A 15345-nucleotide genomic window follows, 5' to 3' on the forward strand; every position below is an offset into this window, starting at 1 on the left:
AATAGTTTGATCTTTGGATTAATCGGGAAAGGAATGTGTTTTGTTCCATCTAAGATGAGATAGGATTTTGTTTTTTCAATTTGTTGGGGTGGAAATTTGTCAGACACAGGCTTTATATTGATGTTTTATTAGGGCCATTTCGTTTAGGTAATTTTACCTAGTGTTATTTTTAGGTGCTGGGTATGAAATTCATGTACTTGCCAGGCAGTTAGCTTTGTAATAGGCATCCTGTTGGCGCCTGTGAAGTCAGTATAAGTGGTTGTCGTTCTATTACATGTTTGTATTGTGTTAAAAAACTGGTTTATCAATACCGGTACATATGTTTTTGAAATGATATTGAAAGAATTTCCTCATTTGATATTTTGTTAGCATGGTTATAATAATAATAATGAGGAATATTTGTAATGCACAATATCCAACTAATAAGGTGCTTAAAGCGCAGGTAAAGAAGAAAGGAAAACAAGGGGGAATGTATAAAATAATAATTCTTGTGTAATTTTGGGCCTACAGTTAAGGCCTCAAATAGCTGGGTTTGCTTTTGTGTTTGTGTTGTTTGATCTAAGCTGTAGTCAAGTTCCTACTTGTGTTTTGGTGGGTTTGGTGAACTGTTCTAGTGTGCCCAATTTAGGGCTGAGTCTGGTGGGCCCAATATTTGAGTGGGTCCGATATACCCAGTATTTGAATGGGTCTGGTGTGCTTAAATTTTGAATGAGTTTGATGTGCCCAATTTGTTAATGTTATGAAAGTTAATGTGTTTGCCAGTTTGCTCTGGTTACAAAATTATTGGTATCCAGAAACAAATTTTGCTAACGTTTCTGGTCGAATCACAGATGAATTCAAGCTGTGGCATTGTGTCAGCCTGTGTCAACTAGGATAATAAGAAGATGTGTATTACTGTTATGTAGATTTTAACTTGTTTTGTGGTGTGTATAAACTTGTTGCCAAGATGCTAAATGCAAGGGGTTGCAAGGACCAGCTTGCATTACATTTGGAACTACCTTCAGCCACGGGTTACCGTCAATAGTTACTGGCCACTCAAAGTCATGATTTGGTGAAATGTCTAAAAGTTGCTGTTTTGTGTCGGTGCTTGTGATTCTTCTCCATACTGAGTTTGAGCAAGCATTGAAGATTTCAAGTTTAGATTAGAATATTAAAGGTTTACTGGTCAAATTAAGTGTGTACTATGTGATGTGGAGTTGTGTTACAGTTATACTGGGAGAAAAACAATTACATGTTGAAGTTGAAGTTGCTTGGATGCAATTGTGGTTTTCTAGTTGATGTTGCTGTACTTTCAGGCTTTGAATATGTCGTTTGTTTTAGTCACATACACTTCTGTGCACCATCCAGTCTTTTCTTGTGTCTGTTGTGTACTTGAGCCATTGGAATGTTGTTTGTGTCCATGTGATCACTCTTTACAGGTGATTTTTTGATTTTGAAAAGTTTGTTTAGAAAATAAAAGAAATCATATTCCTAGCCTTTCTGTATAAAACAATGTAGTATGTAGCACTTACTTTATAAATAATCGGTATTGTCTGTATATTTGTGTGTGTGTGTGTACATGTGTGTGAGAGCCCTTTGAAATCATTGACATATCATAAAATATTCGGAAATACTTACCATACTACTGATATTTTGTTTATTTCAGTAGCCTGAATTAACTTGCAGTGTACTATTCATGCGAAGAAGATTTATTTTTATACAATTTGATGAATGGCAAACAAAGTTTACCTTTAGTTCTTGGAATTGTTTTAATCCTATTCATGTGTACAGTTCAATAAAACCAACTCGTGCAAATTTAATTTCAAAGGATGGTGGCGTTTTTGAGATATTACCGAACAATTTTGAGCGGTGATGTCCACTCGGGAAGAGTAACCCACAATCTGAGGAACAGTTCATGTATGAGAACATTTCGCAGATTGAAAATATTTGGAATCCCTCTTTCTAAAACCACATTCCTCTGAAGGGAGTTGTTTCTCAAAATGTTATCTATTATCAACAGCTGCAATTACAAAAGGTATGCGCTGCGCTTCCTTTAAATGACTCTTGTTTTCATGTCGTGTATGCAGAGACAATGGGCCGTATTCATAAAACATAGCAATTGCTTTTTCTAGGCTTTTGCTTACATCTTACATCTGTATAAAGAGGTAAGCAAAAGCCTAGATAAAGCAATTGCTATTTTTTATGAATACGGCCCAATGATAGTTCAACCTAACGTAAACAAACAACGGTAAAAGCTTGTAAATTGAATGTGTATTGTCGTTGTACATTACCGATGTAGTGGCACAGTGGTGTAATAATAATACATGTATACATTTTTACAGAAGGGGCGGCTTATTTTTCCCCCAGGGACCATAATACAGACATTTTTAACCATGTTTCTATTGAATTTTAGTTGATTTTACTTCCGGGTGTGAAGATACAGTGATTTTCCTTAGATCTTATTTACGGCCGTTCAAGGGGTTGGGGTCAAGTGAAATTATGGCAGCAGATGTAGTATTGTGTAGTGAAGGTAGAGCTGAAGCATATAGAGCAAGCTATTGTGGTGTTAAGTGTTAACCAGTAGATTTATATGTTGTATGCGAATATAAGATTTATCTGCTGTAACTACGTATATTTACTTGATATTTTTGTGTATTAATTGCCCAAATTTTATTAATTTATTTAACCCATGACTCCTACTGTAATGGGTTCTTGTTTTTTTAATGTAGTCTGGTTTACCTTCAGTGCCTAAACCTTAAAATAATCCAAATCATAAAACATACACTAATCAATATTTATATATGAAGAAAGCTGTTTGCAAAACAAAATCAAAGACTTACGTATGTATAACTTCAACTTGTTTTAATTGTATCTATGATTTGTTCATCTAAAAATGTAATGTTAATTTAAAGGGTCAAGGGCAAAACCCACAGGTCTGTTGGGGGAACAACTGCCTTTCTTAATTTGGGCAAAACCGGTGGGGAAAATTTGGGCATACAAGAAGGAAAAATGGACAGAGAAAGCAAATATTACCTTTTACTTGGTATTTATCTGTGAAAGTTGTTTATTCATATCGGCCTCTCTGCCCGCCTGAATCAAAGAGTCCTAATACACTCATGTCAATAATGCATAACAATCCTCCAGTCTCATTTGCTCTGATCAAATACAACATTGCATGTTTGTATCGTTAATTCATAATAGTAATATTATAATAATCTGTAATTTTTATAGCGCTATAATTTTTATAGCGCTATAATTTATATAGCGTGTAAAGGACACAAAGCTCGTTTAAAAACACACAGTATTTCCTGCAAGGTATGTGGGACTATATTTGAATTCACTCCTTTTACATAACACCAAGTAACGGTTGACAATATGCTGCCAATCCAACCAGGACACACTTTTCGATAAGTGTTACATGCATAACACATCACACCGGACCAACGGCTTTACGACACCTCTGAAGGATGAAGAAATGGTTAAGTGTCTTGTTAAAGGACACAAGTGTCAGGACTGGGACAATTCATGGGGGGATTGGCTGCCTTGCATATGCTGGGCCTCACTCTGGAAAGACTTGCCACAAAATAGTCAAGGCAATCTGTCTGTCCATGGAGACTCAATTTGTTCACATTATTTTTAATATAACTCTAGAATTGTTGTTATTCAGTTTGTACTTAATATTTGCAATTGATTGCCATTGTTTCTTATATACAATATCGCTCTTTATGCACGTCTTGGAAGTTTATATAGCCTATGAGAAATACTTAGTTATTATTAATATTGTTATTTGAAAGAAACACCAACAATAGACGGGAGCTATTTTGTTTTAAATGAAGACAAGGTGTGCAGCAGTAATTGAAAAAAGGTTATTTGATTTATTAAAATTTAATTCAACAAAGTGTATAGATGTAAACATAGAGGCCATAAAGTAAACCTTTTAGTATAAATTTTCTTTGAACTTTTTATTTTACAGAAAATGAGGTAAATTGTACCCATTTTCATCCATCAAACCTTTACCTATTATGATGCAGAGATTCAAAGCATGATAGCTGTTTTTTTCAAAGCATGAAAAACTGATCTGAAAAGTTCGGATCAGTTTTTGTTTATATATTATGATTGGTTTGCGTTGACGCCGTGTGCATAATTCTCTTTTGAGAAGAGGTTGGTTCTCATCCACCAAGCACAGTTTCAAATCCTACTTATCTGAGATGTTGAAATAAAAACTTTGTTTAAAGGCACCGATGATCACCTAATTTGTCAAAGACCAGTATTCTGGCCAATCCAGTAAGGATACTAGACATAAAAAGCCGATGGTGTCATCATGATGCAGTTATAACGAGTGGTCCTTACCATAGGCAAGTCTCACAGAGTCTGCTAATCAGAATTTGTAGCCAGAAACTGTTTTTTAGTAGATTGATGAACAATTGAGTGCAATTTTCGTTTTTTTTCTTCTGAATTATGATGGTGGTATGTTATAAATAGATGCTGCTTATGTACACAGAGTAATGTGACTAATAAAGGTTGATAGTAAGCATAAAGGACTCGTTTCAGTTTGACTAATTCCTTTAACATCGAGACAAGGGGACAAAGTAACTTTATGCAAACCAAAGCGTTTGTGGCAGTAGAAGTACATGCACTTGTTTTTACATGACACAAAGTTTTTGACAATGGTCATTATACCATAGTTGAGGAAACTCTCCGTTATAACTTCATACAATGTAGGTTTGTATACAATGCAACTTGTATTACACACCACGCTCCGAAGTATTCCTTACACTATCTTGTGAAATTGGCTTACAGAGGGATGTTTCTGCTACTGTAAGCGTGATGATTTATCGCTTACAGAAAGCAGAGCCATGGAATTCTGGGCCCTATGTAAGTTTTGGAAAGAAATTGTATACAAATCAGTCCTACCACATTCCCTGCTAAGCACTTTGTATATTTGGACAGAGTGTCATAATGCAAAGAAATGTGCTGTTGACTTTACAGCAAACACATTGTCAAAATGGACTCTACTTTGCGTAAACGCATGGCCATGTCTCGTTGGGTCCCTAGCTGTCGTTCAATGTTTGCTCTTAATGTGCTCCTGCTGGGGTTAACGACATTGAACTGGGGATTGGGGAGGGTATGCTTATTGTCAAGTGGCCAAAACATTTTGGTCATGATTTTAGCTTTGTCAGCAAAGTTTAACAAAGGCCGTCTTTATCTTCAAGGCTGACAAAAAATTCTGAAACCAGAATCCAAATTTGAGCAGGTACTCTGAAATGCTGTCTTTCCCACCTTGTGGCAACCTCTGGAGTTAAAGATTGCAAGGAGCTTCTGTGAGCAGTAACCTCTGAGATAGGCCGCTATATCATAGAGCATGACTTTGTAAAATCTCAAGAAAATCACTATTTTATTTACCATGTACAAGACATAAAAAATCTGAATTCAGATAAAAAGTCTGAAATTTCTCGTCCAAGCATCTTTCCTAAATTATACTGTTCAAATCAAGCACAACAAATTCTTCACAACAGTCGTGTTTCTGGTGTTTTTATATTGTAGATATTTTATTTTTCGTCCATAAAGAAATACAGATTCACTGTGAAATTTCACATAAAAATACAGCTGAAAAGTGATACAATGTAAATATTTTACAATAAATGCTTTGTCATGGGATCTTTCATTACGAACTCAGGGTTCCTGAACTCCAATGTAACTGCCCTACACTCTGGTTATTTTCCGTTCAATTGACATTCAAAGAATGGCTCATATTTTGGGTTACATGATTTGTCACTATACGATTGATAAATCCACGATGCAAAGTAATCTTTTACTTTGTAATTGGTGTAAAAGTCCCATCTAAGTTTCATTAATCTTGGTTTTGAAAAATATCAGTTGAATTTAGGGAGCCTTTGAATTTCAACCGAATGCCATGGTGGCAAGGTCTCCGATTGCCCTTCACCAAATTGTGACAACTTAACCACAGTGAAATAAAATGGACCCAGCAAATAGTCTTAATAATTATTTCTACATTTTAAATGCTTTATATTCCAAAGGGCAGTCAAGACCCAACCATGGTATCTCCTAAATAATACATAAGTTATTGACAAAGCATAAGCAAACAATTGCTTCGGACATGATTTGCTGACATCAGTTAAATTAGACATTTTAGCATCAAGTAATGAAATATAACTTGTGAGTGAATTTCAAAGATAGAAGGTGGTGTTGCATTAAACAAACTCCGTCTCATTCTCCTGATTTTTTGGTGCAAATATTACTTCCACAAAGCTCACATAATCATGATACACATGTTAAACAAATGTTGGTTCCCTCTTCATAAATCCAAATAATCTGAACATTTTAGGTGACGATTAAATCAGAATGATCAAAATGGATAAAATACACTTTTTTGAGAAAAAAAATATATAATTTAAATTGACCCAAATGTGTACATTAAAAAAATCATAACAAAAAACTGCCCCCAAAATTATGTGTCGGCAAAGTATGAAAAACACACCAAATTTCCATAAAGGTGCAGCGGCACCAAAACTATAAAGGAAGAAACAAAAATACCAGTTACTATTTTAGTTGAGCAAGAGTTTGCAAAATATGACTAAAATAATTGTACCTTTACAGTCCCAGCACAAAATTCTCAAACTTAAAGCATAAGAAGCCACCTGAGACGAGCGACCAACTCCACCCGGACCTTTCCTAGATCATTAAATAAAAAGACTACTTGCTACTCTTGACTGCTTTATCGTAATACATATGTCTTTAGCGCAAAATATCCTTACCCATAGAAAGACAAACGTTTAACATTAACAGTGACAACTGGTGTAGTTTTCAGTATATAAGCGCTTCCACAGAACACAAAGTGAAGACTTTAAATTATTCAGTGTACTTTCATGTCCTAGAAATGATTCTATTTTGTTTTTTAAATGGATGTGATTTTATGGGTTTCATACATTCTTTTCTGACGTTCTTTCCTTTTTCTTTTGCTTCAGACTTCTCTCCTTGCATCATTCTTAATTTTAACAAAATTTATTCAAAATGTTTACTCCATGGAACAGAATACCACCCAAATATAAAAACCCTTGTCACAAAAAAAAACAATTCTTGAATGCAGATTTTTCAAAATGAAAACAAATTATACAAGCGAGACCTTCAAATAAAAAGTGAAACGTAACTAATGACAACTTTGTAAGTGGTCGCAATTTATGTAATGTAATAAAAGTACAAAATAATTTTGTTTGAGAATACAACAAAAACATTGGTCTGGGAAATTTTCCCTTCTGTGTTTTAAGAAGATAGTCACCAGCAGAATTTCAGATTCTGGTCATGACTATAACTCATCATTCTAAACCACAATCGTGATAGTTCCTTCTGTAAATTACTTCTAGTTAACACCCTGATCAAATTGTTGAAAAGGCTGACAGCCCAAAATAATATGTTATCAGCAACAAATAACCACAGACCTTGGAAGTGGATAATTGTCAGTCATGGGATCTGAAACGAAAGGTATAAGGTGGTAGTTACTCTGTGGTAATTTGTGCAACATTCTGATACACCATCAGCTGGTCTGGATCAATCTTAAACACATATTAATGTAATTACTTAAGACATACATGTACCATTAATGTACTTGCCTTTGATCCCATTTCTCTATCAACACCCCCCCCCCCTCACAAAAAGGGCAAAAGGCAAAACAAAATTAGTGAAAACATCGATTTTATCAGTGTTGTTATTATTATTATTATTATTATTATTATTATTATATTCAAAATTTTGATATTTTACCCATCTATTAAATGTAAACTTTACTTGCGTCTATAATTGGAGTTGTGATTAAGGAAAATGTTTTATTCTGCACACTTGGTGTCAACTTCATCGACCTATTTTATTGAGGTTAAGTCAATTCCAAAGAAATGTGGACTTTGATCCCTTCTTTTCTTGTCGGAAAAACTTAACCTTCTAGGACAGGATTTTAAGGGTTTCTGTCTTGAATCAAAAGAGATCAACTCTAACTACCTATGTGGATAAGACCATAATTGTAGTCAAGTTGGAAATCTTATAAATACAAAATGAAAACAAGATTGAATATTTGGACAAGCATTGCATCTCTAAGTGCGCTGAATTTGATGGGTTAGGACGTTCCAATGTTTCAGATTGCATACACTAGCCTCTGTGTGGTTGGCAGTGTACTCTTTGATAAATTATTACACAAGTTCCGTGCAAACACTCAGTAGATTATTCAGAAACACTAGCAGAACTCTCAGTACAGAGACAAAACGTGAAGACTGTTTCTAAAAACTGATGAATACAATCCTAAACTTCCGATTTGGAGAAGAGAAAGAAAAAAGGGACAACTGTTCACCATTCGTCATTCACAGGAAAGAGAGAAAATTAAAGACACTAGAGATAATGGTTTTCTTTTTCTTCTAAAATATCGAAAACTGACGATATTGAAACGTGGAGCTTTTCACTGAATGCTGGTGTGTGGTTTTTTAAACCACCTTCCATTGCATGCAGGACATGTCACGGCCGCCTGTGGAGAATAAACGGGTATCGTCACTGTTGAAGTCTACTGCAGTAACGTGACTGCTGTGGCCACCAAAGCCACTGTGATTAGCCTGAAATGAGAAAGATAAGACGGGTAAACTTCAAATTCTGCACAGGGAAGTAATAATGAACTAAATGATGATGAAACTTAAAAGCAAGATAATAATAAGTGCATATAATAGATGTTAAATTTGCATCAGGGATAAACAACAGTAATTTGGATTTTACCCTTACACTGATGATTGAAAGCACTTTATACTCGATAGTCTAGTTGGTAAGACACTGCTCTAGAATTGCAAGGGTCATGGGTACAAATCTAACCCGAGTAACCGGCCTTTGATTGTTTTCACAGAACCCGGGAGAGTATACAGTGCTTACACAGATCCGTGTAAGGATAAAACCAAAATTAATAATAGTTGCATAGAGAAATATAGCCCCCAAATCAGTTTATAAAGACACTCGAATGCTGCAAAATATCAAAGCTGAAGACTGAAGGCTAATAGAAAGTGTAAGATTGCACCAATAAAATAACCCATTCATGAGCTGCCGAACAGTAAATAACCAAAACTCAAAGCACTGTTCAAGGCTCAAAATTGTGCAAAACAATCCACAAGACCAAAGTTTCTCCCCTTGGTGTCCTACCTTGGGCTGAATAACTGGATAATTGAAGAGGTTAATCTTGCCAAAGTCATCCCCCGTAGCTAGAATTGCACCAGAGTGAGAGCGGCAGGCAGTGTTGATGTCTGTACCGTCACTTCCCTCCTGCCAGATCCCTGCCAGTCAAAAACAGTTCAATCAGTTATTAGTATTCAAACGATCAAATCAACTCAAATCAAATCAATTAAATATTCATCATGCCAGCATGCCAGCATGAAAATCATTACCCCGGTTTGCACATATTACAAAAATATTACAATATAAAAAATAAACAGTATTATTTAAACAAGACAATTAAAAAAAAACGCTAAATAAGAACGAGTTACAATACTGTGAGTAAAAGGTAAGGTCTGGTTTAATTAATAGAAATAATTAATTTATCCTGTAATTAGTGATAAAAGCTCAAAATCTACAAATAAAGTTACTTGATTCCAAAATGCCTATGATTACAAAAGACAGTGATACTGTAGTAACAATAAAAAAAAAATAATAATATTTGATTAAATTCTAGTGTCAGAAACTATGCATCAAATTTAAAAGATTCCACACAATATCAATTTTACAAAATAACACATGAACTTTGATACGAGTATACCTGCAAAAAGCTCACAACTACAAAGTGTGCTCGACACAAGCAACATAAACAAATTACCACAACCACTTGTAAAACAAGAGTGGGAAAAAATGAGTACAAATAAACAGAAACAGCCAAACAATGTCACAAACACCAAAGCAGTTGTGGTTTGAACCGTAAACCAACAGGTAGATCTGGCTAGAATTTACAAATCTGATAAGCACCGTCAACAATAAAGCTTAGCAGAATAAGGTTACAAGCCAAATTGTTATACCTCTGTACAAATTGTGAAGTTTGATTGGTCGAGAACAAATCATGTGACGCGCAACAAAAACGCATGTTACATGGCTCGATGGGCCAGGTAACATGAAAAAAGATGTACACCGGTGTACATCACCTTGATCGTTCCCAGCGTTGGTCGATTTCCAGCGCTGTGTACGAAACATCTGCTTGTTAAACAATGAATAGTCCGTCGTAATAATGTTTGAAGATGACAACAGAACTTTGAGAAGAAGAATAACAATTATAACAAGGTATAATAAAACAATTGTTACACGCTGTGACTGGGGTCCATGGGTTTTGTACACTCTTGAGGGGAAATGGCACCCTCGGCTTCGCCTCGGGTGCCATTTTCCCCCTCGAGTGTACAAAACGCCATGGGCCCCGTCACAGCGTGTAACAATTGTATACTGGCGTAGTTTACAACAAATTATTGTGACTGGTACCCTGCTTGCTTTTTAATTAGCAGATAATTTCTCTTGGTGTTTTTTTTTTTTGTGCTTCACAGCTTTGTGATGAAAGTGAGATGGGACAAATTTTATAAAGCTGCATAAATAATGGTAAGCAAATTTTTCTGCTCAATGAAGTGGAAGAATATGTTCAAATGAAAATGTATTTCACAGGTTAGCAAGAAGATGAGGCAGCTAGGTGAAACATCCATCTTGAATTTCTGTAATCGCATTGTGTAATCTGCTGTTTATATCTCTTGCCCATTTTTGTACTTTATGAATACTACAATCATGTAACTGTGTTGTTTTTACCTGTTACATTAATAAATGAAATGAAAGAATTTGGCTGTACACACCACTGAACCCATAACATCCAGGGATGTATAGAGGAGAGTTTTGGGTGGTTCTGACTCGAAATGTCTTCTTAAAAAGAGAGACTGAATTGCAAACAGACAGGGAAACCAAGTACACTAGTAACGGCACAGTTACATACATCTTCATTCACAGTGAGTAGGAATTATTGTCAGGCAAAGTATCAAAACCCTTCAAAGGAACACGTTGCCTTGGCTCGGACAGGTTGGTCTTTGAAAAGTATTTGAAACAGTTTGTAATGAAATGCATATGATTAGAAAGATATTTTAAAAGTAGAATATAATGATCCACACAAGTATCACTCGAAATTGCGTGGGTTTCCTTTTACCTCATCGACTATTACGGTCGGCCATTTATTGGAGTCAAATTTTTTACTCCCATAAATGGACGACCTTGTTAGTTCGTAAAAGTGAAAGGAAAACCACGCAACTTCGAGGCAAGTTTATGTGGATCATTGTATTCAACTTTTAAAACATGTTTCTAACCAAATGCATTTGATTTATAACAAACGGTTACGAACGCTTTTTAAAGACCAACTTGACCGATCCAAGGCAACGTGTTCCTTTAAAGAGAGACTGAGTTGCAAATGTTCTTACCACAGACAGGGAAACCAAGTACACACGTGAAGGTAGCCCACTCTTTATCGCGCATGCTAGTGGCAGATGCTACTTGGCGACCGTTTTCCGCCTTCCAGTAGAGAATCTCATAATCGCCAGAGTTGGACACCAGGTGGGTTGAGTCTGCCGACCAATCAATGTGAGTCACAAAGCTAGAATGGCCCTGATTGGATAAGACAGAGAACAAAGACACTCAAGTTTAGGAAATGTGGGTTTGAGTCTGCCGACCAATCAATGTGAGTCTCAAAGCTAGAATGGCCCTGATTGGATGAGACAGAAACCAAATATAAATAACGAATAATTAATAATAACAAAAGGTATATTGATTAATTGGTTGGTTTGATTGATGATTTGGTTTGCCGCTATTTATTAAGTATACAATAGAAATTCTATTGGATTTCAGGATAAAAAACATTTAAATACAGAAAATATTGTTAAAAATTAAGGAATATTATTTATAGTGCCAAAATCCACCTAAGAAGACACTCATCGCGATGTACAGATTAAAGATGTAAAACAAGAAGCCAATTAACATGGAGATAAATATCAAACAATTGTTAACAGAAACAGGAATTTCATTAAATTCTTAAAAATATAAACTGCTAAAAAGGAGGAATATAAGAAGAACTGTTGCCCAAACAGTAATACAAACTAAATAGATTGAGAATTGAAACTAGGAATGCCACAGTTACTTTCGGTTCAAATGACATCACTGCGGTTTTTTTTGCAATCAATCTTAAAATTTTCGACCTACATTCCGGTTTATTCATTGATGCATCAAAAAGAGAGGAAAAAAATAACATTTGTTCTCTTTTCTTGCAACAACACCATACAAATATGCTGGCACCTTCACACGCTTGCCAGTGTTTTTGTTTATTATTCATGTTTTTTATATAGGTTAATATATTTTGAAGTGTTTTTACCAAAACTGCAAAGAGTCCTTGACAAAAGAAATGGCCCCTGATTTAACAACACTGTGTCATAACTATCTGAAGTCTGGGTGTCGATCCCATGCTGCTAATAAAACACCCTGTATTTTCCTAACACTGACCCAATTCAACAAAAGATAGTTTTGCAAACTTAACGACATAACGTTCAATATAAAAGAGCTGGAATTTCTTCTTAAAGAGGGGGAGGCCGTTTTCATTTTGCAAAGGGGCACCGGGGCACTACCAATGGAAAATCCCCAAGACCAAGACCAGGGCAACAAAGGACATGACCTCATTGTAATTCCAGGCAGTTTTTTTTATACAAAAGCATCATGATTATGAGTGTAATAATTTTTCCAATGAATAGAAGTGGGAAAAACAGATAATTTCATATCAAAGACCCAATTCAACATAAGATCCTTACAACACGGGCAATCATTAAAACAACACATATGGTCAATATAACAGACCTGAAAAGTCTTATATGGCCTACTGTAATTCCAGGTCTGTTAGTAAACAACAATCATCTTGGTTATGAGTGTTATATTTTAAAGAATAAAACATTTAAAGAAGGGGAAATACAGAGAGGAAACTGTCATGGTTTGCTCAAATGAATTGAAATGAAACAACTCAATGGAGTAATAATATTAATGAATATTTATATTGCGCAATATCTACCTAAAAAATAGTATTAATAGAGAAAGGTGAAACAGACAAGAAGGAAGAGGGAACAGTAAGATGAAGGGAAGCAAGAAAAGACTTCTGAAAAGCTGTTTGAAACAAATGAAATTTCAATCTGTCGTTGAATGCGTCCACGGTGCTACTATCCCAAATGTGTGAGTTTAACCGATTCCAAAGGAATGATCCAACATGTACAAAGGACCTATCCACCCAGTTTGCGTACATTTTGGCGATAGCAAGTAAGCCAGAATCAAAAGAAACGAAGACGCCTGGGAGGAACAGAATAAACAGCAAGTCCAAACATGACGAGACAAACATTCAATGCTTAACTTACTGAGCATCTGCCTGCTTTGCTGTATTTCCGTCCATCCTCCGTCACATTATAAATATAGATGTAGTTATCATGGGATGCCACAGCTAGATAGTTCCCATCTAACATTGGATGAAAAAAGGATTTAACAAAACAGATATTAAACCTCTTGAAAGATAGTTCAAACACTTACTTTAAAATTTCTTGACAATACAGCAAATTGTAAGACTTTAGAATTAATCATGAATGCATTTATTAACAAGACAGACAGAAAATTGTTAATTAAGAAGACAGACAACTGTGTATGGACTCATCCTCTAGCAGACGAAGCTTGAGATGCTCGATGGACAGACAAAACAGACCATCATATATTCATCACAAATAATCATATTTACATCACAATAACAACCAAATTTAAGTTTACAATGACATATCATGTGGTGCTTTTCACAAGAAAACAACAAAAACAAAAAGTGTCCAAAACAAACTGAATGATTAATCAAATCTCTCAGGATGTGTATCATAATGACAGAACAATAATTTATTATGACTTGTACTGAATTTTTTTTATAAACACCTTGCACTTGCTATCATCACTGAGATCAAACAATGGAAACGTGAACGAGCCGCGCACAAATCTCATCTAATGATAGGTCTTCATTGACCTCAGTGAGGGCGCTATTTGGGTCATGTGAAGTCATACGCGAGGGTCTATACATTAAACTCCTCCCCATAATGCATTGACTAATCATTACCAATATATTTTATTTTCATATTCATATTTATTTCATTTTCTCGGGTAGATAAACAGTATAATGCACATTAATTCGGTAAAAACAGTCAAAGATACAGCAATGAGCAAGGAAAAGAGGAAGGAAAAAAAAACAGCTGGCGCCCAAAGGATTTCCTAAAAGAAACACTGTTCCTATTTTTGTGTAAATTGTAATCGTTGGCCACGATTGTAAAACGAAATAAACCAAGCTACATGTATCAATCTAGAGGCTCTCCTCTCCAGCTGGTCCTAAAGGGAAAACGTGAAATTGAATTTTACAAAAATTGATTGGTCTACTACTTAGTTGTTAGTTCAAAATGCCAAAGTTGCTAAGCCTCACCTGGAGAGTATCTGACGATGTCATGTTGCTCGTTACCGTCAGTATGGACGGTGACTAGATCCTGGCTCTGGACATCTAGGACCATCCAGCGTCCAGTCTTCAGACCTAGAGCTACTACTGCACCATTAGGATGGAAGCAAGCAGACTGGCACGGATCCTGTAAGCCATTAATACAAAGACCCAAGGATATCAAGACAGGTTAGTTTCACTTTGTCAACCTTTAGTTTACAAATTCCAATTTAAAGCTGTTAGTTTATCATCCTCTACAACCCCTTAAAGACACTGGACACTATTGGTAATTGTCAAAGACGAGTCTTCTCACTTGGTGTATCTCAACATATGGATAAAATAACAAACCTGTGAACATTTGAGCTTGATTGGTCGTCGAAGTTGCGAGATAATAATAAAAGAAAAAACACCCTTGTCACACAAAGTTGTGTGCTTTCAGATGCTTGAGGTCTCAAAATCAAATTCATGGAAAAATACTTCTTTCTTGAAAACTAGGTTACTTCAAAGGGAGTCGTTTCTCACAATGTTTTATACCATCAACCTCTCCCCATTACTCGTCACCAAGAAAGGTTTCATGCTAATAATTATTTTGAGTAATTACCAATATCGCCACTGCCTTTAAGAGATCATTTGCATCTGTATAATCATCACAAAACGACAAGACCTTGCTGTTATGTTAAAATGCCAACAGAAGTAACTTGAAACTGAAAATTTTATTTGTGTTCAGAAATTGGGATACTATGTAAACATACTAAGATGGAAAATTTCATATCTGAACATGGCCTTCACTTTGACCTCTTTTATGCAAAATGGAAGAAGGTCACCCCTTACAGCCA

General features: G+C 35.5%; 1 protein-coding gene across 6 annotated transcripts in view; it reads right to left on the bottom strand.

The window, feature by feature from the left end:
• Window positions 1-5495: 5495 nt before the first annotated feature.
• Window positions 5496-15345, bottom strand: part of LOC117291346 (77 kDa echinoderm microtubule-associated protein-like) — a 75747-nt gene continuing 65897 nt past the window's right edge. For all 6 annotated transcript variants that reach the window (XM_033773002.1, XM_033772996.1, XM_033773025.1 and 3 more), the window contains 5 exons: window positions 14501-14657; window positions 13413-13510; window positions 11448-11631; window positions 9163-9293; window positions 5496-8591 (listed from right to left, as the gene is read on the bottom strand). In XM_033773002.1, the coding sequence (XP_033628893.1) occupies window positions 8466-8591; window positions 9163-9293; window positions 11448-11631; window positions 13413-13510; window positions 14501-14657 (696 nt within the window). In that variant the 3' untranslated portion in view covers window positions 5496-8465. The remainder of the gene's footprint in view (window positions 8592-9162; window positions 9294-11447; window positions 11632-13412; window positions 13511-14500; window positions 14658-15345) is intronic.

This window comes from Asterias rubens, chromosome 1 (assembly GCF_902459465.1).
Source record: "Asterias rubens chromosome 1, eAstRub1.3, whole genome shotgun sequence".
NCBI lineage: Eukaryota > Metazoa > Echinodermata > Asteroidea > Forcipulatida > Asteriidae > Asterias > Asterias rubens.